We start from the raw sequence: 20,419 nt of genomic DNA on the forward strand, positions 1-20,419 counted from the left end.
TTTTAACAAACCAACAGGTGGAGATAATAAAGCCACCCATATCTGAAGTTAACTTCTTATTACGTATTTTTTAGTCCCAGTGTTGGTACCCTTAGCGCAACTTTGCTGACTGCTATTTTCTTTAGCACATTAAAGACAAGTTACAAAGGACAAAAAGCATTGTACTTAGGTTGATTTAACATTTAAGTGATAATTTTTCCAGTGAAAGAAAATACTTAAGAAAAGGTTACTAACCATTGTATTTCTGGACAAATTATTTTACCTGCTTTATTGTTAAATCACTTTTCAACAAGCTGTCTAACTTGGAGCTGTCTAATCAGAGAGGACAATAGAATTCCAGACTTGTATTCTGAACAGTGGAAGAAGAGGTGATTTAAAAAATTATGGTTTTTAAATTTGTAAAGTAATTTATAAAGAATCTTTAGTCAGCATTCAGGCATGAGAAAGAATCCATGAAAAAGAACTGAAAGGTTCATCAGCTTAAGAAAAAAACTAAGTGCATTATGTGATATTCCTTTCGGAGGATGCATGATTTAGCAAAGATTTGCCAAATTATGTCACAGAGGGAAAATCTTGCCAGCCTTGCCAATTCCAATTTAACACTCAAAAATATATCTTAGGTATAATATGTATATTTTTTCTATATATATGCATACATTTATAGATAGATCAATTGATCAATTGATCGATTGATTGATCTTTGTGTTTTATTTCTTTGCATGTTCCATACCAGGCAAAATCATCAGGTTCTCTGCAGAGACTAAGTATTATTTATTTGGTTTCGGTTTACACATTTGGAAATTAGTATTGTTGTTAAAAGTTATAAATGGACCTGGACAATTCCATGTTTGAAAAAAGAATATGACCAAGAACAACATTTTAAAATTAGGTCCTTAGAATACATTTCCTGCTGGAGCCTTCACTAAAAGAGCAATGAAGGATATACAGTATCTCATAAAATTTTTTCTAGGGTTTTGAGACCTTGCTATATTTTATATGATTCACCTCATGTCCTGCCTTTCACTTCTCTGACAATTTGTGTCTATTTTATAGGCAGAAGATATTCAATCTGCCTCAGCAATTCAGAAGCAAACATTACACAATGTCATTAAATATTTTCAGCATCTTATTGGATTCAGCATTGAGAAAGCATGTACTATACCAATACAAGATATTTCAGGGCATACAACATAAAAACAATAGACCAATGAACAGATGTTAGTCATCTGATAAAAATATTGGTGAAACAGACCAACGATTTGATATTAGCTTCATATTCTGCAATGATAGTCAAAGATTGAGGAAAATAAATAAAAACAATGGCCATAATTGGAAAGAGTAACAATAGGCTAACTTCAGAGACTTGTTTCCCTTTTAATCTTAATTATGTTACTGGCATCTGGAAAAATAAATTATAAGGACACATTGAAATCTGAGAAATTTGGGTTGTGTTTTCAAATGGTTTCTTTTTATCCTTCCCAAATACGTACTTTTGATACACAGGTTTCTTCATACCACAAACCCTTGCTTCACTCTCATCTCTCAAACCTCTCCATCTTACCCAGACCATACTAGTAATCAAGTTCAGATATGTATTCGCAAAAACCAGTCAGAATTAAATCTTACTTTATCATTTTCGGGGGGGCAAAGAAAAGTCAAGTTTCACATGAACAAAAGTTATTAACATTTCTCAGGTATTGCTAGGAAATACAGAAGAATTAATAGTGTGAATGCATGAATATTCGTTCACATAACTATGTTTTAATAGGAGTAATGGACTGTTTATGGAAACTGTACTCTAGGGCACCTAATTCAGGCTAGATAACCAAATCTGATTTATTAATGTAATTGAACATTTGTAATACAAAGTACACTTTATATGTTTATAAACTAAATTCTAGGGATTGCAGTCTGGGGACTCTGAGGTAAAATACTGAACAGCCTAGGCTTCCCCAATACTCAACCCTAACTCCATTTTCCAATATAGAAATGCAAAAACTCAAATGAAGGTGGCAATAAGTTCCTAAAGGTCAGGTTTCTGTATTATAACCCGATATTTTTAAGGCAGGCTAAAAGATCATGCCTGAAATAAGTCATTAAAGAGCAGAGAATGTATGAGAAAGTTTCTTACCTCGGCAGTTGGGTAAAGGGCTACTCCACTGCCCATTGCTTCGGCACTGTGCTCGAGAAGCACCCTGAAGTAAATACCCAGTGTTGCAAGTAAAATTTACAACATCATTTAAATTGAACTCACTGCCATTAGTCATTCCATGAGCTGGATTCCCAGGATGTCCACATGTGATTGCTGTTAAAAGAAAAATAAGGAGGTTAGCATCTAACTGAAAGGTTCCATGTAATCCATGTAATACATGATTCCATGTAATCACTTGCAGGCTGGAAATCTTTAGTTGTTTGGGGTTTTTTCTTCTGATTTTTTTTTTATATTTATAAAAGAAAAGTAAGAAAAAATATGATGTGTTTATTCAGAATTCTTAACTGCCAGGAGAAAAATCTTAATTTTTCAACAAAACTTTTTGAATCTACTTTTTACATTATGTTGAAAGTTGTAGTATAAATATTTTTTTTATATATATATATATATATGCATGCATTTTGAAACCCATCTGATATGTATTAGACCTTAAAAAATGTAGGGAATTCACTATAAATCCTAGTAATGCAAATAAAAATAAAATTCCTTGCAAGCTTCAAAATGTAGTAAGGCCAAACAAATAGGATTTGATGTACTGCTTCAGAGCATTCTGGAGTTCTGAAGCATTCCTGTTCAAAAGTTCCTAAGATGCTTTGCTGAAGTAGTAATCCTTTTAATCATATTTTCTTATGGCAATAGAGAAATCATTGTTGGCAGTAAATCTAACCCATTATGTGTAGTACGTGTGTTGATGATGCTTAAATGACACTTATAAAATACATGTGTTATGGTCAAGCTCTAGCTTTCCACATGACAAAACTTTAAATAATACAGAAAAATGTAGAAAAACATAGATATTGACAATATAAAATGAGAATGTATATATATACACTCTTACACAACTTTTCAACATTTTGTTGGTGATGATAAATCATACTCAAATATCCTATACACAGGTTTATCTTTTGTTTTCTTACTTTGTGGGGGTTTTTTGTTTTGTTTTTTTTAGTTGAAGAGACAAGTAAAAAATAATTTAAATGTGATTCTTTTTATTTTATCATGGAGTTCAACTGTGAAACAGTATTTTCAACAGTATCTGGTCTCTGGGAATTAAACAGGACACCGACCTGTATACAGACTTATGTATTTAGCCATTAAATTGTGTAAATAAATCTACTTAAACCACTTGAATTGTTTCTGCACCATCTCATTTGCAGCATTTGAAGATGAAACCCTACACATCAGAATAAAATCTTACTACATGCAGAGGACCAACTTTATTCTAGCCCAGTTGTTTCATATTTAAGCTGTTGCAGATGATCAGGTTTCAACAAATAAAGCAATTTCCAGGGCCATACTAAATCAACTAATATAATTCTTATATAAAAACTTATTAAACTAAAAAAAATGTTATTACCTTAAACTTTCTGTAGAGTCCTGAACAAATTATATGCCATAGGTTTTTAAAACACTAAATTTAGGTGTCTCAGTCCTAGTCAGTCAGTTCCTGTTTAGACGTCATTATTCTTGACAGGGTGTTGAGTTTTTTTAGCACCTTCCAGAAACTAAAGATATTGGACTCTGAGATCTTAATCACTGCATCTAGTTCTGCCACTGTTCCATTATAGTTACTAGATATCAATTACCAGTTGACTGATCAACATTGCAATAGTTGGATTCACACAGTAGCAAGTACTTAAAAGCAACAACTTTTTTTTTTTTTCCAAAAAGCAAAGTAGATAATTTTGGTATTATACTTTTTTCACTTACCGCTAGAGTTACATGCAATCAATTTTATATTGTTTACCTAAGCAGTAGCCAAGACATTTCAAATAAAGGTTACTACTATTGTTTTTATGTCATCTAAATGGTAAATTACAAATTCCCTCCTCCATCGTAATGTAAATAACTGCCCTATGCATGTGTACACGCACATGCATGTATATTCACACACATACTTAGTCCTAAATATGTCAAGGGAAAATAGATGCCCTTGGCATGTCTGAAATCAATATTTGCTAAGGAATTACACATTCGCCTATTATATTGCAACGACATCAACCTGCTTAATGCAATATAACTCAGATATATACTCCAGTCTTTAACACAGTATCTTTGTTGGACACTGGAGACCTCCATCTCACCAGAGAAAATATGTAACCCAGAAGAAATAATGGTAGTACTGATAGCACTTGGACAAGAAAAAAATCCAGCCTGAGTACCCAGCCTATGTTTTGGCCATCATTAGTAAAGAAGGTTACTCTCCCGATTTTTGTTGTGCTGTTACTTACAAGGAACTAATCAGATAGCTCCACATTTCATGTCACCTCTCAATAACCAGCAAGTGAAAAGATCTTTCAGAAAATATTTGGCTAAAATTTGGTCCAACTGGTTATCCAATAAAGAGATAGGAAAACATCTGTGTGTCAAAAATTGTGCGAGATGAAGGAGGCTGACTTTTGTATGAAACTAAGAAGCTAAAGAAGTCATGAGTGGAGTACTCTGTGTACTTCCTTAGATAATATTCTTTGCAGATTGCAAAGTCTAGCCCTTACAACTCTGAAATTCCTTTCAAAGCCAATTAGAAATATAAAATGATGCGTGATCTTCTGTAAAAAACTCAATTTGTGGTACACTGTCAGGGGCACAGCCCATACCTTCTTTATGGTACCTTTGCCATATTTCTACTTCCTGTGCCACACTGCTCAGTCAGAAGACCGTTTCAGGATCACATTAGGGAGTACATTTCTAGCATTGATACAGTATGTTTTCAGTTCCTTCTCAGAAATAACAGAGATAATAAAAATTATCATAACATTTTTATGATAATTTTTAATAAATAAATAAAAGAAGGAAAATCATCTGAAGCTTGGATGCTTACATTAAAAAAACCATCTTGTATGGCTCTTTGGCAGAGTTATAAGCAAAAGAAAACCATGTTGTAATGGAAAGTATTAGGCAACCTATAATGACCAAAATTGCTGCCAGTTCTTCTCATAACAGTAACGATAACATCAATTTAGAAAGAAACAGCCAGCTACCCCCCCTCAGCTTTGCCCCTTTCTTTTGAAATGATTTTATTCACTGCACAGTAAAATTAATCCACTAAAAGTAATAATGTTAGCTGGTGGCATTTCTCCTTTGATGAATATAAATCACTTGAAGATATAAATAGGATTTTAAAAAGACAATGACATTTGGCTGATATTTCCTGAAGCTGTATACAGGTAGAAACTTTCATTTTACCACTAAGAAAGAAAATACTGAACATTTTGAATGACTTATCAGTAATATATTTTCACATAAATGAAACAAAGATACTAACATGGTTTGAACAGAAAAGCTGATTGTCTCAGTAACTATCTCTGTGCAGACAAAAATACTTTTGTCTGAATTGCAGACATCTTAAAAAAAATACAAAATTGAAATAATTGATCTAAATGTTCCATTAAAAATAACCAAAATTGTATAAAAATTGGTAGCCTTTCTAAAAACTGTAAAAGAATAATGAAATCAACTACACAATAAAGTAATAAAAAAAAAATCAGAGGAATCAGACTTGATTCTGATTAAATGGCTGGTGATTCAGAAAGTGTCAGAAAACCTGCCATGCAAATAAGGAAGGAAGTAGAGTGGAAAGACTCAACAATTCCTGTAATTAATTGTGGGATTTTCAAAAGCAGGTGAATTAAGTGCAAAAAGAATCCTACCAAAGGGTATAAAAAAAATTAACATTTTTTTAAACAGATGTGGTATAATCCAATACTGTGTCTGGGCTTTCACTGGTAAATATTAGGAGGCCAGCTTGGAAAAAATGGGCATTCACCATCAAAACTGCACAGATGAACAGTATTCCAGTGTTACCCACCAAAAAATGAAAAGCAACCAAGGGATTTTGGCATGCCCGGTGAAAAAATAGAGGAGAGGCTCAGTAAGCCCACACTTGACATAGAAGTTATGCCTGGAGAAAGAGAGAAATCAATAGATGAGATCAACAGATGAATTTATACACTTTCAGCCTGCTGTTCAACCCACTCCAATACGTTGTCCTGTTTCTGAAACAACAGAAATCAGAAATTACTGGATATAGTTATTTAGTCTATTGAAAATAGGTCAAATAAATACCTGATCTGAGCACCTCATTCAAATACTTTTGAAGATCCAATCCACTGTTAATGCTCAATTATGTTTAAAATAGTAGTAATAATTCAGTGAAAAATTAATGATACTTACGGACACAAACAGGAGTTTGTCCAGACCACTTGTGATCCTGTAGGCAAATTCTGACAGATGTACCAACAAGTCGAAAGCCAGGATTACACTGGTAGACTACAGTATCACGATAACTGAAACCATCTCCACTAATATGACCATTTACAATTGGATCCGGAGAACCACAGTGACCAGCTACAATAAAAGAACAACTCATCAAAAACATGTAGTCTTACAAATCTTGCAAACATTTACAAGAATGCTGATAGGAAAACAAAATTTCATCCTTGCTTTCAATAACCAATATATTAGAGTCAAATACTGCACTGTGCAGAGCAAGTTCTGAGGTGTAAAAACTACAGATGATATTCCTTCTACTTTTTTAGGGTGAAATGATATTGAAATAGTTTTAATTTTCATATGTATAATTTCTGCAGATTCTGTTGCAGAAATTACAAATCTGTCAGAAGACTGCCTGGAAAATGTAAATTCCAAATGTCTGAAGTTACCAATCATTCAGTTTAACTGCTAGAAAACTGATAATTTCAGCACAGATTTTTTTTTTTTACCCTTGGCTTTAGTAAGGTTGCCTTTTTCCTTAGACAAGTGTGAATTAAAAGGCCTTGAACTCTCAAACCCATAGTATTATTTCATCATAGACTTATGATTTCTCTTATTCATGATTTGCCTTGGACTTTGTAAGTAGATCTCTACTAATAAATTAAACACAGTTGGGACCATCATCTGGCAGAGGTCGACCAGCGCAGAGCCATCTACATCCATAAAATGAAACTCTCTTGCCCTCCGGACCAGCACAGCTGCTAGCAAGCTGCCTACCAGCATCAGTACTGGGTTAAGCTAACTTGAACTGTTCTTGGAAATTGCCTTGGAGAATCTTAGACAAAAACACATCCAGGAGTTGTTCTAATGTTTTGAGAGGAGAAATGATCAAGTTTCGTACTCGTTTGCATGTCCTGGTGTTATTTTATTAGAACAAACATAGCCCTTTCATTATACATATTATATTATACGTAAATCCCTTATATGATATGTATCCAACAAATAACAGATTCCTCACTAGCAGGTCTTCAGACATTAGTAAACAGATCCTAAGAGCATAATTAAATAAAAAAAAAAAACAAAGAAAGAACCAAACACCCCTCATTTTATAAAAAAATATAGAAAACAAGAATTATTTATGTGGGATTACAGTCTATTGGCTTATATGGCAATATATGGCATATGTATATATGTCCCACTTAGCTATATTAACTCCTTTATAATGCCATTTAGGCCCATATTTATACTTATAGTTGTTAGAAATTTTGTCCAGTCTAATTTAAAGCCTGAAACATAAAAAAACAGGTTTCTACACAGACTTCGTGGAAAAAAAAAAAAAAAATCAACAAGTGTATCTTGTTATGTTCAGATATTTCCTAACATTCAGCTCCAGTTTCTACAATTAAGTTCATGTTTATTAATGTCGTTTAGTAATGAATTGTAAAAAGATATTTTATTTGTGTTTACTCTTTCCAAATAACAATCACTTTTATGTTATCTTCATCAGTCTGGAGAAGAGGCTGAGTGGAGATCTTATCACTCTCTACAACTACCTGAAAGGGGGTTGTGGTGAGGTGGGTGTTGGTCTCTTCTCCTCAGTAACTAGCGATAGGATGAGAGGAAAAGGCCTCAAGTTGTGCCAGGGGAGGTTTAGATTGGATATTAGGGAAAATTTCTTTACTGAGAGAGTGGTCAAGCATTGGAACAGGCTGCCCAGGGAGGTGGTGGAGTCACTATCTCTGGAAGTATTCAGAAAATGTGTGGACGTTGCACTTTGGAACATGGTTTAGTAGGCATGCTGGTGTTGGGTTGATGGTTGGGCTTGATGATCTTAAAGGTCTTTTCCAACCTTAATGATTCTGTGATTCTGTGATCTGATTCTTAGCTAAAGTGACATATTTAATGCCTTTTCTGTGCTTATAAATTCATATTAATATCAAAATTATAATAAACTTCTCTTTATATTGCTTTCCAATTTGGTGAGTATACTTTGAAATATCCACCTTTCCATCCATCACCTGGATGAAGGCATGGAAAGAAAGGAGTGTCTACAAGCACGGTTTCCTCCTTAGTTATATCAGCTGTTGTTAAAAAATACAGCACACATCACTCCAGGGTAATAGCACTCTTGGCACTAAGGAAGCCAAGTAATGATTTTGTTCTCTCTAGATTCTTCATTCTGTTTGAAAACAGAGTTGTTGAGCAGGAAACTGTCTTTACTGATTCAAGAGGAGAAAATAGTTCATGGTTTTGGTGACACTGATTAATTACAACTAGCAATAATTTCTATTACTAAACATCTAAACACTTTAAACTATGCTAAGACATTATTTTGAGATGTGAGGATAAGGACCTGAGGCTCATGAGCGCTGCTAGAATGGGAGTGTGTGATGTTGTTTCACACAGGTTATATGCATCAGCAGCAGGCTTGTTTGTAACTTAGCTTCTTTGAGATTTAATCTCCTTCTTACTAAAGTCACTTTAATAATGTTAGAGAGCATATTTCATTTACACTTAAAGGCTCTGCTAAAACCCTAGAAGGGTAAAACACATGCACTTGATTACTTTTTTCATACATATAGGATTATTATAATAATCTTATTTACAGGATTGCTTATGTCTTTAAGGAGACATTGTGATACTGTTCTGTAAATTTGTGGAAAAAAGTATGAATATAAACTTTTCACACCCAACTTTTTATATAGCTACTCTTCCCCTGACAGGGAGTATTGCAACAGAGAGTAACAAGGACATTGAAAGCATATTTTTCTCCTTGAAATGTCTCATGGAATAATTTACCCTGTTTTCTGTCCGAATTAATAATATGATCCCCCTTACCATCTTCTCTCCTTGCTCAGCCTCTCTTTGTCTTATCATATGCCCTAAATATTCAGGCATTGAGACAATTCTGAAAATTGTCATTCAGGCAATTGGGACAAACACAGATTTTGGGAAAGGAAATATATGAAACAGATGCAAAATGGGAAGAGAGAAGCTGTATTTATAAAAAATAGAATACTTTCGAAGTTTAAAAAATTTCTATACTTAAATAGTGAAGAATTGAAAAGCAGTTGCTGCACTGAAGCCAAACACAGGGAACCACAGGAAATTTCAGGAAAGCTAGGTAAGATGTGCCAACTAGCGTAAAACAAAATACAAATTATTTTGCCCTTTCTCTTAAACACAGATTTAACAAGTTTCTGGACTTACTATGTGAGACTTTTCATTTGCAGATCATTCCAACTAGTGGATTTAATGATTTTTCTGGGAATTTTTACTCATTTAGATTAAATACTCCAACAACTCAGGAACTGAAAGAGCACTGCGATAACACAAAATGTATGTAATTTTCCTATCAAGTAAAATTAGATCAAAAGAAAATTAAGAAGGCTAGTGGATGTTTAAAAAGATATGCTCTCAAAAATTAAGGAAATTGTTCAAAAGGTTCAAGGTTGATTCAGCAGTTTTATTCTAAAATATCTTGAAAGTAAGATACAAATAACTCTATTTTATTGTAATAAGAATTTGAAATATAAGTGAATATCACAAGATCATACTGCAATTTACCTATGAATGGAGTAGATTATATTTAAGTTCAGATTTTAAAGTATGTCCTTGACTTTTTTGTGCATTTTGCACATGAAAGTCATAAAAAGTGAGTAAAAAATATCTGTTCAGGAAAACACTTTAGTCCATGATTAAATGCCACCAATGCCAGAGATGGAGTTAAGCAAAGTCATAAATGATTCCAATTTAATTTATGCCCTACATGCATGTATGGTCACCCCCCAACACAAAAAGCATGCATGAAAACACATGTTTTTTGACTCATAGGTGCAATTATTCTTGGAAGAAAAAAAAAGGGGGAAGAGAGATGAAATAACAGCAGTGTGAGTAACTGAGTGGAACTGAAAAAAAAATCTTGCTTAACAATCATATTTATTCTTGTATAACTAAGAAAAAATACACATAATTCTAACTAACTGAAGACTTAGGTCTTATATTTAACCTTGGACTCATTAACTGCAGTCATTGGTTTTACCTTTCTTTTGAGACAAATAATGATTTGACAGACCCTTTCCTGAGGTACAGAAATTGGTGTACTCAGCTGGCCTGAAATCAGAAATTGATTCTACACAGACCAGTGGGTAACATAAAGTGATACCTGTTTTCATCTACAGCTTTCCTGAATTACATTCATGCAGGTACAGTGTAGGTAAAAAGCATCTCTGACTCATTATCATTCCTTTGAAATGGAAAGGCTCATTCAGAGCTCCCTGGGTGTTTGCCTCCTGATTTTCACAGGCTTCAGGTAAGTCCTAAAGGCACCTCTGAAATAAATTTGGTGCATGCTGTCCTTGAAATTTTGAAATACGTAACTGGTGGCATTCACATCATCTACCTTTAAAATTTAAGAATTTACCTTTCTTGAATTGCTCTCTGGAGGAGCCTGCATAGTTCCATTGACCTTGTTGGAAATTTAGGATCTTAGATTGTACTCTAAATTGCATCTAAATTGGGTGCCTAAAATACATGGTGTGTATATCCCTTATGTGAGAGAATGTAGAGGCAGTAAGAGGTTTAGTAGCAGAAATACAACCTTCTGCACCATGCCTGTGATAACTCAGATTTAGACTTTCACACTCAGAGCTGTTTAGTATTTTTGCACTATAGAGCTTGTCTGACTTTAAAATAGCAAAGACTAAATAGTGATTAACAACCTTCCAGCTTTAAATGTGATCTTTCTAGTCTAGCAGGGTAGATCTGTACACTTAACTGTTCTAAGCGCACAGAGCTGCATTCAACAATGCAATCAATCTGATACATCAAATAGAAACCAAAGTCCATCAAATTTTTTTAGAAAAAGAATTGGGAAGTGTAATAAAACAATCATTGCTCTTACTGTAAGAGGTCCTGTGTTCATTACAAGAGTGAATAGATCTGTAGAAATCATTTAACACAAACATAGCCAGGTGTCCAAAAATAAAAAGTTACTGTTATGACCAAGGAGATAAGATAATAGTAACTGATACCAATTTCCATGCAGATTTGTAAAAAACTAAACCAGACAAAATCCAACAGCAAATCACTCCGGAGAAGAAACATATGAATTCATATAAATGAACTTCAAGCTGTATATAGAGACAGTCTTTCCTAACTATGAGGTCTAGTAAACTTGCTAGCTGTTTCCCGAAGAGTTAAAAGCTTCAGTGTGTTTGGTTTTAAACTGACTTTGAGAATAAAGTGGTATTGTTCACTATATAAGTCCTATACTGATCAGTTCTTCTCCATCTCTACCCTATTCAAATTATAGGCTGCAGTTGACAGTAAATCTTCTGGGGTGTTCAGTGCTAAAATGTATTTCTCAGTTGTCAGAATAGAAGAAAAAGTCTTTTCCAGCCTCCCATGGGCAAGAGTTATCTATACTACAAACAGAATCGATTGAGGTTTGTATATTAATTAGTTTTCATATGTTGGCAGACGAATTATCTTGTTGTGTATAGGTTTTTAAAAAAGGAAAGCAGTGCATAAGTACTAAATACAATTATTATTGATCAGATGATGGATGAAGTGGTATTTCAGGTTAGTTTAAATAAATGAATGCTAACACATATTATTATGCTTTAAATTATTATATGCAGGTGTCAGGCACTCCACTGGCAGTAAATGATGTAACACACCACAAAACTTTGAGGGGTAATAGCTCTTTTTTTTTTTACAATATAGCTTGCATGTTTGTTACAGAAGAAAGAGCTGAGAAAAATATTCCTACACATGTAATTTTCAGTTAGCATCTTTCAAAAGTTGGTCAGCTTCAGTCTAGGGATAACCTGACACCAGCAGGAAGCTGGTGTATCTTCACAGATCTTATATAGTTGTACTGTGGAACTGATGAATACATGTATGTGAAAAAGTAATCCTGAGGCATAGCGTTCCCCTACCCAGCACCTCAGTGGAATTCTTCTTCCTAGGTAAAAAAATAGTCATTTTACTTCTTTACTATTGTAAATGTCAAAAGAAGTAGTAATTAAAATATAGTCCATTTATGCCATTATTTCTTACACCAAGATGACAACATTCTTAATACAGCATCTGTTACACCAAAAATAAAGTGTGAGGCATTGAAAATATGTTGATGGGAACTCACTAATAACAAACTGCAATTTTGAAGCTAGATTAGCTCTATGAGACAATGGTCACTACTTTTGACCACTCTGTGTCTTAAGAGATGACATGCTATAAAACTATCTGCACAAAAACTGTACTACAAACATTACTGTTACAAAATGAAGGAATCAACCAGGAACACATGATCAAAGGTTATAAAATCTTAGTTAAGATCTGAATTACATGATCTCATGATATTTTTTTTTTCAGAAAAGATGCTCTCTTAATTTTCCTTGCTGCTGCAGCTTACTCTCTGAACTGAAAGAAGAAAGGCAATCAACATGGCAAGTAGGACACAAATACTGAGGTTTTTTTCCCTGCCTCTGAGAGTGGTGTTTCACCTATACCCCATCAAATTATCTGTTCTATACTGATGAAGAATAGAGTTAATATGCAGCTGATAACTCCACATTCTTTTTCATCAAGGTTAGATTATTATGCTGTTGTCTGTTAGTGCATTACTGTCTTGTGGCTTGCAACCTGTTTCAAAATATTTTGTCTAAAAGTATTTTCAGGCATTAAAGATCTCCAGAAATGCAGGAAGTTGTCATTAGTACTCTGTTAAATATCATGTTTATCTAACAATACTTGCTATTCTTTTTTCTTAATAAACTGCTAAGATGAAATTGATGGTACTTGAAAGTTGGTTTTTTGAAGACATGATGGAGTTGGTATGTGATCCCATCACACCTGGATATTGTGATGCAGAAGTTCTTCTTTTCTTTTAATTTAATATTCAACCAGGGGAATGTTGCTCTGTTTTAAAATGCCGCTCTGATTTTCTATGTTTTCCTCAGGGGAAATGTAGCTATTTCTTTCAGTTTTGCCCCTTGGTGAGAACATGAACTCAAAACTCAAGAACTGCAAATACCGTTTATGATCACAGAATCACAGAATCACTAGGTTGGAAAGGACCTCCAAGATCATCAAGTCCAACCATTAATCCAGCGCCACCATGTCCCCTAAACCATGTCCTGAAGCGCCACATCCACACGTTTTTTGAACACTTCCAGAGATGGCGACTCCACCACCTCCCTGGGCAGCCTGTTCCAATGCCTGACCACTCTCTCAGTGAAGAAATTTTTCCTAATATCCAATCTAAACCTCCCCTGGCTCAACTTGAGGCCATTTCCTCTTGTCCTATCACTAGTTACTTGGGAGAAGAGACCAACACCCTTGTCGCCACAACCAATGATGGTACTATGAAGTAACTCTGTGTAGAAATTTAAGGCAAAACAGCATGGACTACTTACTTATCTCTTATATCTATAAGGTAATGAGTACCAGCAACCTGATATGCCAAAGATCATATGTATGTCTATCTGAACACAGAAAGACAGTGACACTATTGACATTGTGAAAGTCAAGAATGGTTTCAGGTGTCTAAGAATGCTCAGCAACCTTTCATTATCAGTTCTTTAGGTATATGTAAAACTTCTTTCTCACACATCCTATTGACATTAACTTACTGTAAATGTCAGGTTCATTTTGACTTTGTTCATGGAATTGACAACATCAGGGATTCTTCACACAGCATGAAGGTTTGAAGAAATGAAGCTTAGAAAAAGGTGTTTTTTCAGTTTTGATTTGAATTTATTTCTTCGGATAGGACAAAAGTATGTTTTTCTTCACGACATACTGCAAAATATATCTACCCACATTCTTTTAATGGGATGTTTTGAAGATACCAAAGTCAGGAGAAGATTACTGGGTTTTTTTTTTTCCCCACATGCAAAATTTTCATGTTGATACACTTTTTAAAAATGTAAGGTTTCCACAGAGTGGGAGGACAAGGGATTTTATAATTTAGAAATTAATCAGCATAATTTATTTTAAAACTTTAAGTCAAATGTTACTGTTAGACATGCATTTAATTAGTCAAACATTGCTCTTATTCTACCTGAAAATTTTACAAGTGAGTTCTGGATAGAGAATAATTTCTGACAATTCATGTTACAGCCACTACCATTTCCTTATAAAACAATGCTTTTACTGTTTCATTGCTGCAAAAAACAGGAATATGGATTATTGTGGATAATATCTTAGTTACTCTGTTTTTGTATTTTTATTCAACTAATTATTACCTCTGTAAAAAAATAAAATTGTTGCATATGATAAGTGGTCAAACTGTTTTGTTTAAAATGTGCTAGATAGGCATGCAATACTATGTGTTCTACTAAAAGGATGCAGCTAGGCAGCAGAGAATAAAGCTGCTTTTTAATTGAGGTTGAACTCTGGAGCAGAAAGAAGAGAATGCTCCTTTCCTGAGAGCAACTGAATACATTCAGCTGTGAGGCAAGAAGAAAATATGTGAAAGGAGGGTAAACAAAGCAAATAAAAGATTCTAGACATGTATACATTGTCCACAACCAGAAATACACTCACGGCTGAGCCTCAAAGTTGACGGAAAAAGAAAAGTTTTCTTATGTCTGTATTAGGTGTGTAAACCAACATGAGCAGATCTGAAGAATGAAAGAGTCAGGGTGAGAAGTTAAGGTCTAAACTACATCTCAGGGTTTGGGAGGGTGTTGGTTTTTGCTTTACTTTGGGCTATCTCCTATCTACCCCTTTAGTGAAAGCTCAATATGCTGAAACTGAACTGAATCTCATCTTACATCTTAGTTTCATGACACACCCTGTGACTGCTCTACAAAGCAAGTTAAAGTACTGTAAGTGCAGTACTGCGAGTCACTTAAAAAACCCTCATGGTCCAGAAAGCATCCCAACAACATCAAATATAATTTAATTTCTAATAAAAAGTTAGATGACAGTAGAGTCATATACAATCATATGTTGCACACAATATTTACTGTACTTAAGATACCTTTATTTTTCATTGATTTCAAAATGCTGTTGCTTGATATGAGCTGAATTCCAGTACTTGATACTGGTTTTGATTAAAACAAAATGGAAGAAAAAATGGAAATTTGTTTTTTACCTAGGCATTGAGTTTCAGTACCACTCCAGAGACCATTTGCCAAGCATTCTCTCACGTGAGAACCAACTAATGTATATCCTGTGTTACAGGTGAATATTGCAGTAGCTCCATACTCTGTTAAGGTTCCAATCTTATTTCCATTTGGTGGAGATGGAAGACCACCACAGGAGATAACTAGGAAAAAAAACCAAAACAACAGAACAAACTGAAATATGAAAATACTTTTCATAATTTCTTATACTGGAAGACAATATACCACCTCACATTTTCTTAAAAAGTACATGTAATGGGAATAAATGCAAGAGTTTTGTTCCATGGTAAGCGCTTATAATTATGCTTAATTTGGCAATGTATGTTCTAAATCTGAAATTTCAGATAAAATCACACTTATGAATGTTAAGAAATCAAATTGTTTTCCTAAAATGCCATAGAATGAATTGTTCTAAACATATTACAAATGCTTTATTATTTATAATTACTGTGACTTCAGTTAAAAATAGCTAAACTGTATGAATAATGAGCCACCTCATTATTTGTTAGGCAGTTGTTCAGCACATTCTTAAATAAAATAACTTTACTAGCTAAGTCTCTCTTAATCCAGAACCTCCTTAATTTGATGTTTTACAATTCCTTTAGAGATACTGTTGACAAGTAGATATTGATAAATATAAATGTCTTGTCATTAGTGTTTCAATTAGCTTTCCTGCTGCTTCAGAAATACAATTTTAAAAAACAGCTAGAATCTGTATTTATATAACCTACCTTTAGCACGTGAACAACACAGAGAAAGTATACAGTAGACTCCTCAAAATACTCTACAGTGTATTTCTGGATATTAATGATCTATATCCAGTGCAAGTATTACTGAACCTCTCTCAGGGGATGAAGTTCATCATAATTAAATCCTAATCAGTCCTCTATCAGAGGGCAAAATAATGTATCTGTCTTATAAATAAACTAATGTATCTTCAATCAGCAACTCCCTACCTAATATTTCCTTTTGGTTAACTGCATCCCATATGATTCACCCCATTTTCTACTTACACAGAAATTCTGTGATTGTAGAGGTTGGTGAAGAACTAGCTTTTCAAAGACTTCTCAGCAGCTGAACAGTAGCTGCACATTAGGCAGCAAATTCAAAAGCAGTTTTTTTAGTATGGGTGCACAAGAGGAAAGGGTCACAGTTGCAGTTAATAGGATAAAAAATTCACTAGTTTTACATTTGAAAAGAAAATTGATAAAGCTTTTACTGGCTTATAAAAGATATAGAAGAGTCACCTTATTTTTCCAACTGTGTATATTCAAAAGGAAATTTTCTCAAAACAAAACTAACAGAATAAAACAGAACCAACATAATTCCATAATCCATCATCATTTAGATAAGATCAAATACACTGCTTTTGTGTATGTATCATATTGATTGCTGGTACACATAGCGCGCTCAGCCTTGTTCTAAAAACATCTTAATTTTTTTTTTTCTTTTCTAGAAAATGAGTACTGTTTTATATTATTTTTAGTTACATGGTGTAACATCCCTCTTTGTTCTCTTTTCTAAGTCTTTAAAAATCCAAAGTCAGGGCTGATGCAGTTTATGATACCTTCATATGAAGACATTATACAAGCTCATATATATGTTTCTCCAACAGTACAGTTGTCATGGTTCACCAAGGAAGTCAAAACAATATCATCTTTTAATCTAATTCTAATCTGGAATCTTATAAAATAATAACATTATCGCCTAGTATTCTCTAAGTATTTATGTACTATCTAGTTGAATAAATCCATAGTCAGACATATATCATCATCCAGATTAATCTTCTGATGCCATTTCATTGACTCTTGTATGAAATATATTGTACTTTACACATAAAGAGTTTGAATCAAATATTTTCAACAAGTTAACGAAAATTTCATATTTGTTTACTTATAGGAGATTGATAGCAAAATTTAAAAAAAAAACTTTAAAGTATGTATAAAATAAAATATATGTATTAAAAACATAGGATATTCTGTAAACAAGCATGTTCCTTACCCTTACAACTTGGTCTTTCATTGCCTATGCTCCAGGTTCCATTAGTCCTGCACTGTATGAGTCTTCGACCCAATAAATAATATCCAGGACTACAGCTGAGCATGACTTGAGCTCCATACTCATTCAGTGACCCAGAAATCAGTCTCCAGACAACATGTTCTGAGAGTAGAGTCTCTATGCTGGGGCAAGTTACAGCTGTCAAGAAAGGACACTTAAATATTAGCATTCTACCCCTAAGTTTCTTCACAGAATATATGTCTTGACTTACTGGCAGAAATTTTGCAATGTAAAATTGAGCACACCATAAATGTTTTTGAAGTATAAGTTCCAGGAAAAATAATGAACATCATACAGTAAGCATTACAAATTAAGCAGGAGTTTGTAGTACAGTTTCATTTAGTGAGATGCAGTAGAACAATGTCATACTGTTACAACCTCAAATGTGATTTATTTAAAAATTTCAGGAGCAAAACATGTCACAGACTACAGTAGATGTAAAAGGGAAAATAAGTAATGCTATGTAATCTTTGCAAATGCTCAAGTGATGTTTTATTTCTCTAGGCATGATATTCACTTTAGAAAAGCTCTAACAGGTTCTTAAAACAGGTTGCCATAAAAGCTGCTAACACATATTCAAATGTTAATTACTATAAAGTCGGGAAAATTATTACATTCCAGTTTAGCACACTTGACATAAAAAGTAAATATAACATCTAGAGAGATTTTTAGAGTGATTTTAGTTCTGTTGCTTTTAGTATTTCAGATTGCATATGAGAATGCAGTTACTGTCAGTAAACAAGAACTGTAGTTTATGTTTTTCATAAGGTTTAATATAGCTAACAACCACATATAGCATTTTAAAATATTTTTCAATTTCAAGTTGATGCTCTGCAATTCAAGAGAAAGTACACAGAATATTTACAATATTTATGATATTGACATATTTCTATCTTTTTTTGCTTATGTCTCCATAAAGATTAGACTAGTTTTATGAAAAAAAAAATGATTATTTTATTTAAAAATAGCTGTATTTGGTATCTTACACCATGTTGTTCAGAATTTCCCTGCTATAGAAAAATTGTTTGTTTATTATTATTGTTAATAATTACAGTTATTGACTGTTTATATCCCAAAGAATACTTAAGAAAAAACTACTACACCAATAACACTTGGGAAAAGCTATACTTTCTGAGGAAAAACAAACAAGCAAAAAAACATGCAAGAGAAATTTAGTTCCTCTTCTTTTTTCCTTATGTTTCTAAAAAAAAAGGTGAAAAATATTCTAAACATTTGGTATACGTAGGAATCATTACCTCTGATCTTTTGTACAACATACTCAAGTCACCACACTGTTTAGTGTCAGACAAAAGCGTTTAGGAGGATGTGTGTAGAAATCCCAAACTATAGCGAAGAAATTAAGTCTGATTCTCATTTATGTTGTAATAAATTTACAGCATTCTACCAGGGAAGGGACTAATAAAGCTGGTAAAAATAATTACATATTCTGTAGAATTTACACTGAGAGGTATGAAGGGATTTTATCACGAGTATGAGTATGGGCTGAAAGAGACTAGTTCAGGTAATCACTGAAATACAGGGAAAGTGATAGAAGAAAAATTCTTGTAAAATTTAGATTTCCACCATTTTTCAGAGTACCTTTGATAATGTTAGCTTTATACATCTACCTTTTCCAATAGTTATCTTTCCCATGGCTGGCACAACAACATATCTGTGAAGATGTGTAAAGATTTATGAAAGAAAAATAATCTGAAGAACTTCCAAATAACCGATTGTGAAGATACATTGAGTTGAAATTGTAGATTTTTTCAGTATACCTTAGGGAGGATTGCCAGCGTCCAATCATTTTGAAACTTAACATTCTTCACTTTGGCCTTTATAACTATATTCTGCCTAGTTATGAACTGTTAACTCCCAGGTTAAAGGAGGACTTCCTACTTCCTAATTTAATTTAATTTGATACTGTTGTTAAACTGTGATTCATAGCTACTCAAAGATTATACATTATTAACCAATAATCAGGTTTTTCTTATTTGTTGTTAAACACAATAAGCATATTAAAGCACTTCACCTAACACCTTGGAGTGAAAATCATATAGGTCTGTCACAAGACAAAATATATTCTAAATAGGTACTTAATACCCCTTAAATGTAACATTTTTATCACTTCTCCCTTGAAGCAATAGTGTTATTGAGAAATATGATTCTTACAAAGATGAAAGCAAGCTTCTTATTTAGTCTAATAGCAAAAATTTAGTCTTAACCATAGGGGATATCTTAAGACACTTCGAGAGAAGAGGCTCAGCTATTTCAGAATATGTAAATAAGGCACACAGATGTTTCCTCTCCATACTGAGGTTAGTATGTAATTTAGTCTTTCTTTAGCTATAAATATACTTAAGTACCTTGTTGCAAGCACACTTTATAAACAATTATCAGATTCTGATACAGGATTGTACAATTTCTAATCGAAGATGCTACTGAGTACAAATTATACTTCTAGGCTGTGTTGATATAACCAACTAAAACTGTTGCTTCAAAAATTTTAATTTTACAGGCACTGGTTTTGATTTATTATTTCCCCCATCCTTCAAGAAACAAAAAAATAATATTAACAGAAGTTTGATTTTGTGCACATGGTTTTTGAATGAGTGCATCAATTTGCCTCTCACTGTCTCTTTCTTGCAAATTATGGGCTGGGCACTATTTAAATTTCACCCTCTGGCACAACATTTAAAATCAAGTTCCCTAGATCTGGTCAAAAAGCAGAGATAGTTCACAGCTTTGCATTAACCAGATACTACTTTAATGATCTTTTCTGGATATTTGTTACAGCAGC

General features: G+C 33.4%; 1 protein-coding gene across 1 annotated transcript in view; it reads right to left on the bottom strand.

The window, feature by feature from the left end:
* CSMD1 (CUB and Sushi multiple domains 1) overlaps positions 1-20,419 on the bottom strand; it is a gene marked incomplete at both ends in the record, with an annotated part of 1,255,958 nt that overhangs the window by 55,159 nt on the left and 1,180,380 nt on the right. Inside the window, 4 exons of the mRNA XM_081998094.1 lie at positions 2,132-2,305; positions 6,386-6,559; positions 15,531-15,704; positions 17,563-17,757. Of these exons, the coding sequence (XP_081854220.1) occupies positions 2,132-2,305; positions 6,386-6,559; positions 15,531-15,704; positions 17,563-17,757 (717 nt within the window). The remainder of the gene's footprint in view (positions 1-2,131; positions 2,306-6,385; positions 6,560-15,530; positions 15,705-17,562; positions 17,758-20,419) is intronic.

The sequence above is a fragment of the Phaethon aethereus genome (assembly GCF_964289735.1).
Source record: "Phaethon aethereus genome assembly, chromosome: 3".
NCBI classification, from domain to species: domain Eukaryota; kingdom Metazoa; phylum Chordata; class Aves; order Phaethontiformes; family Phaethontidae; genus Phaethon; species Phaethon aethereus.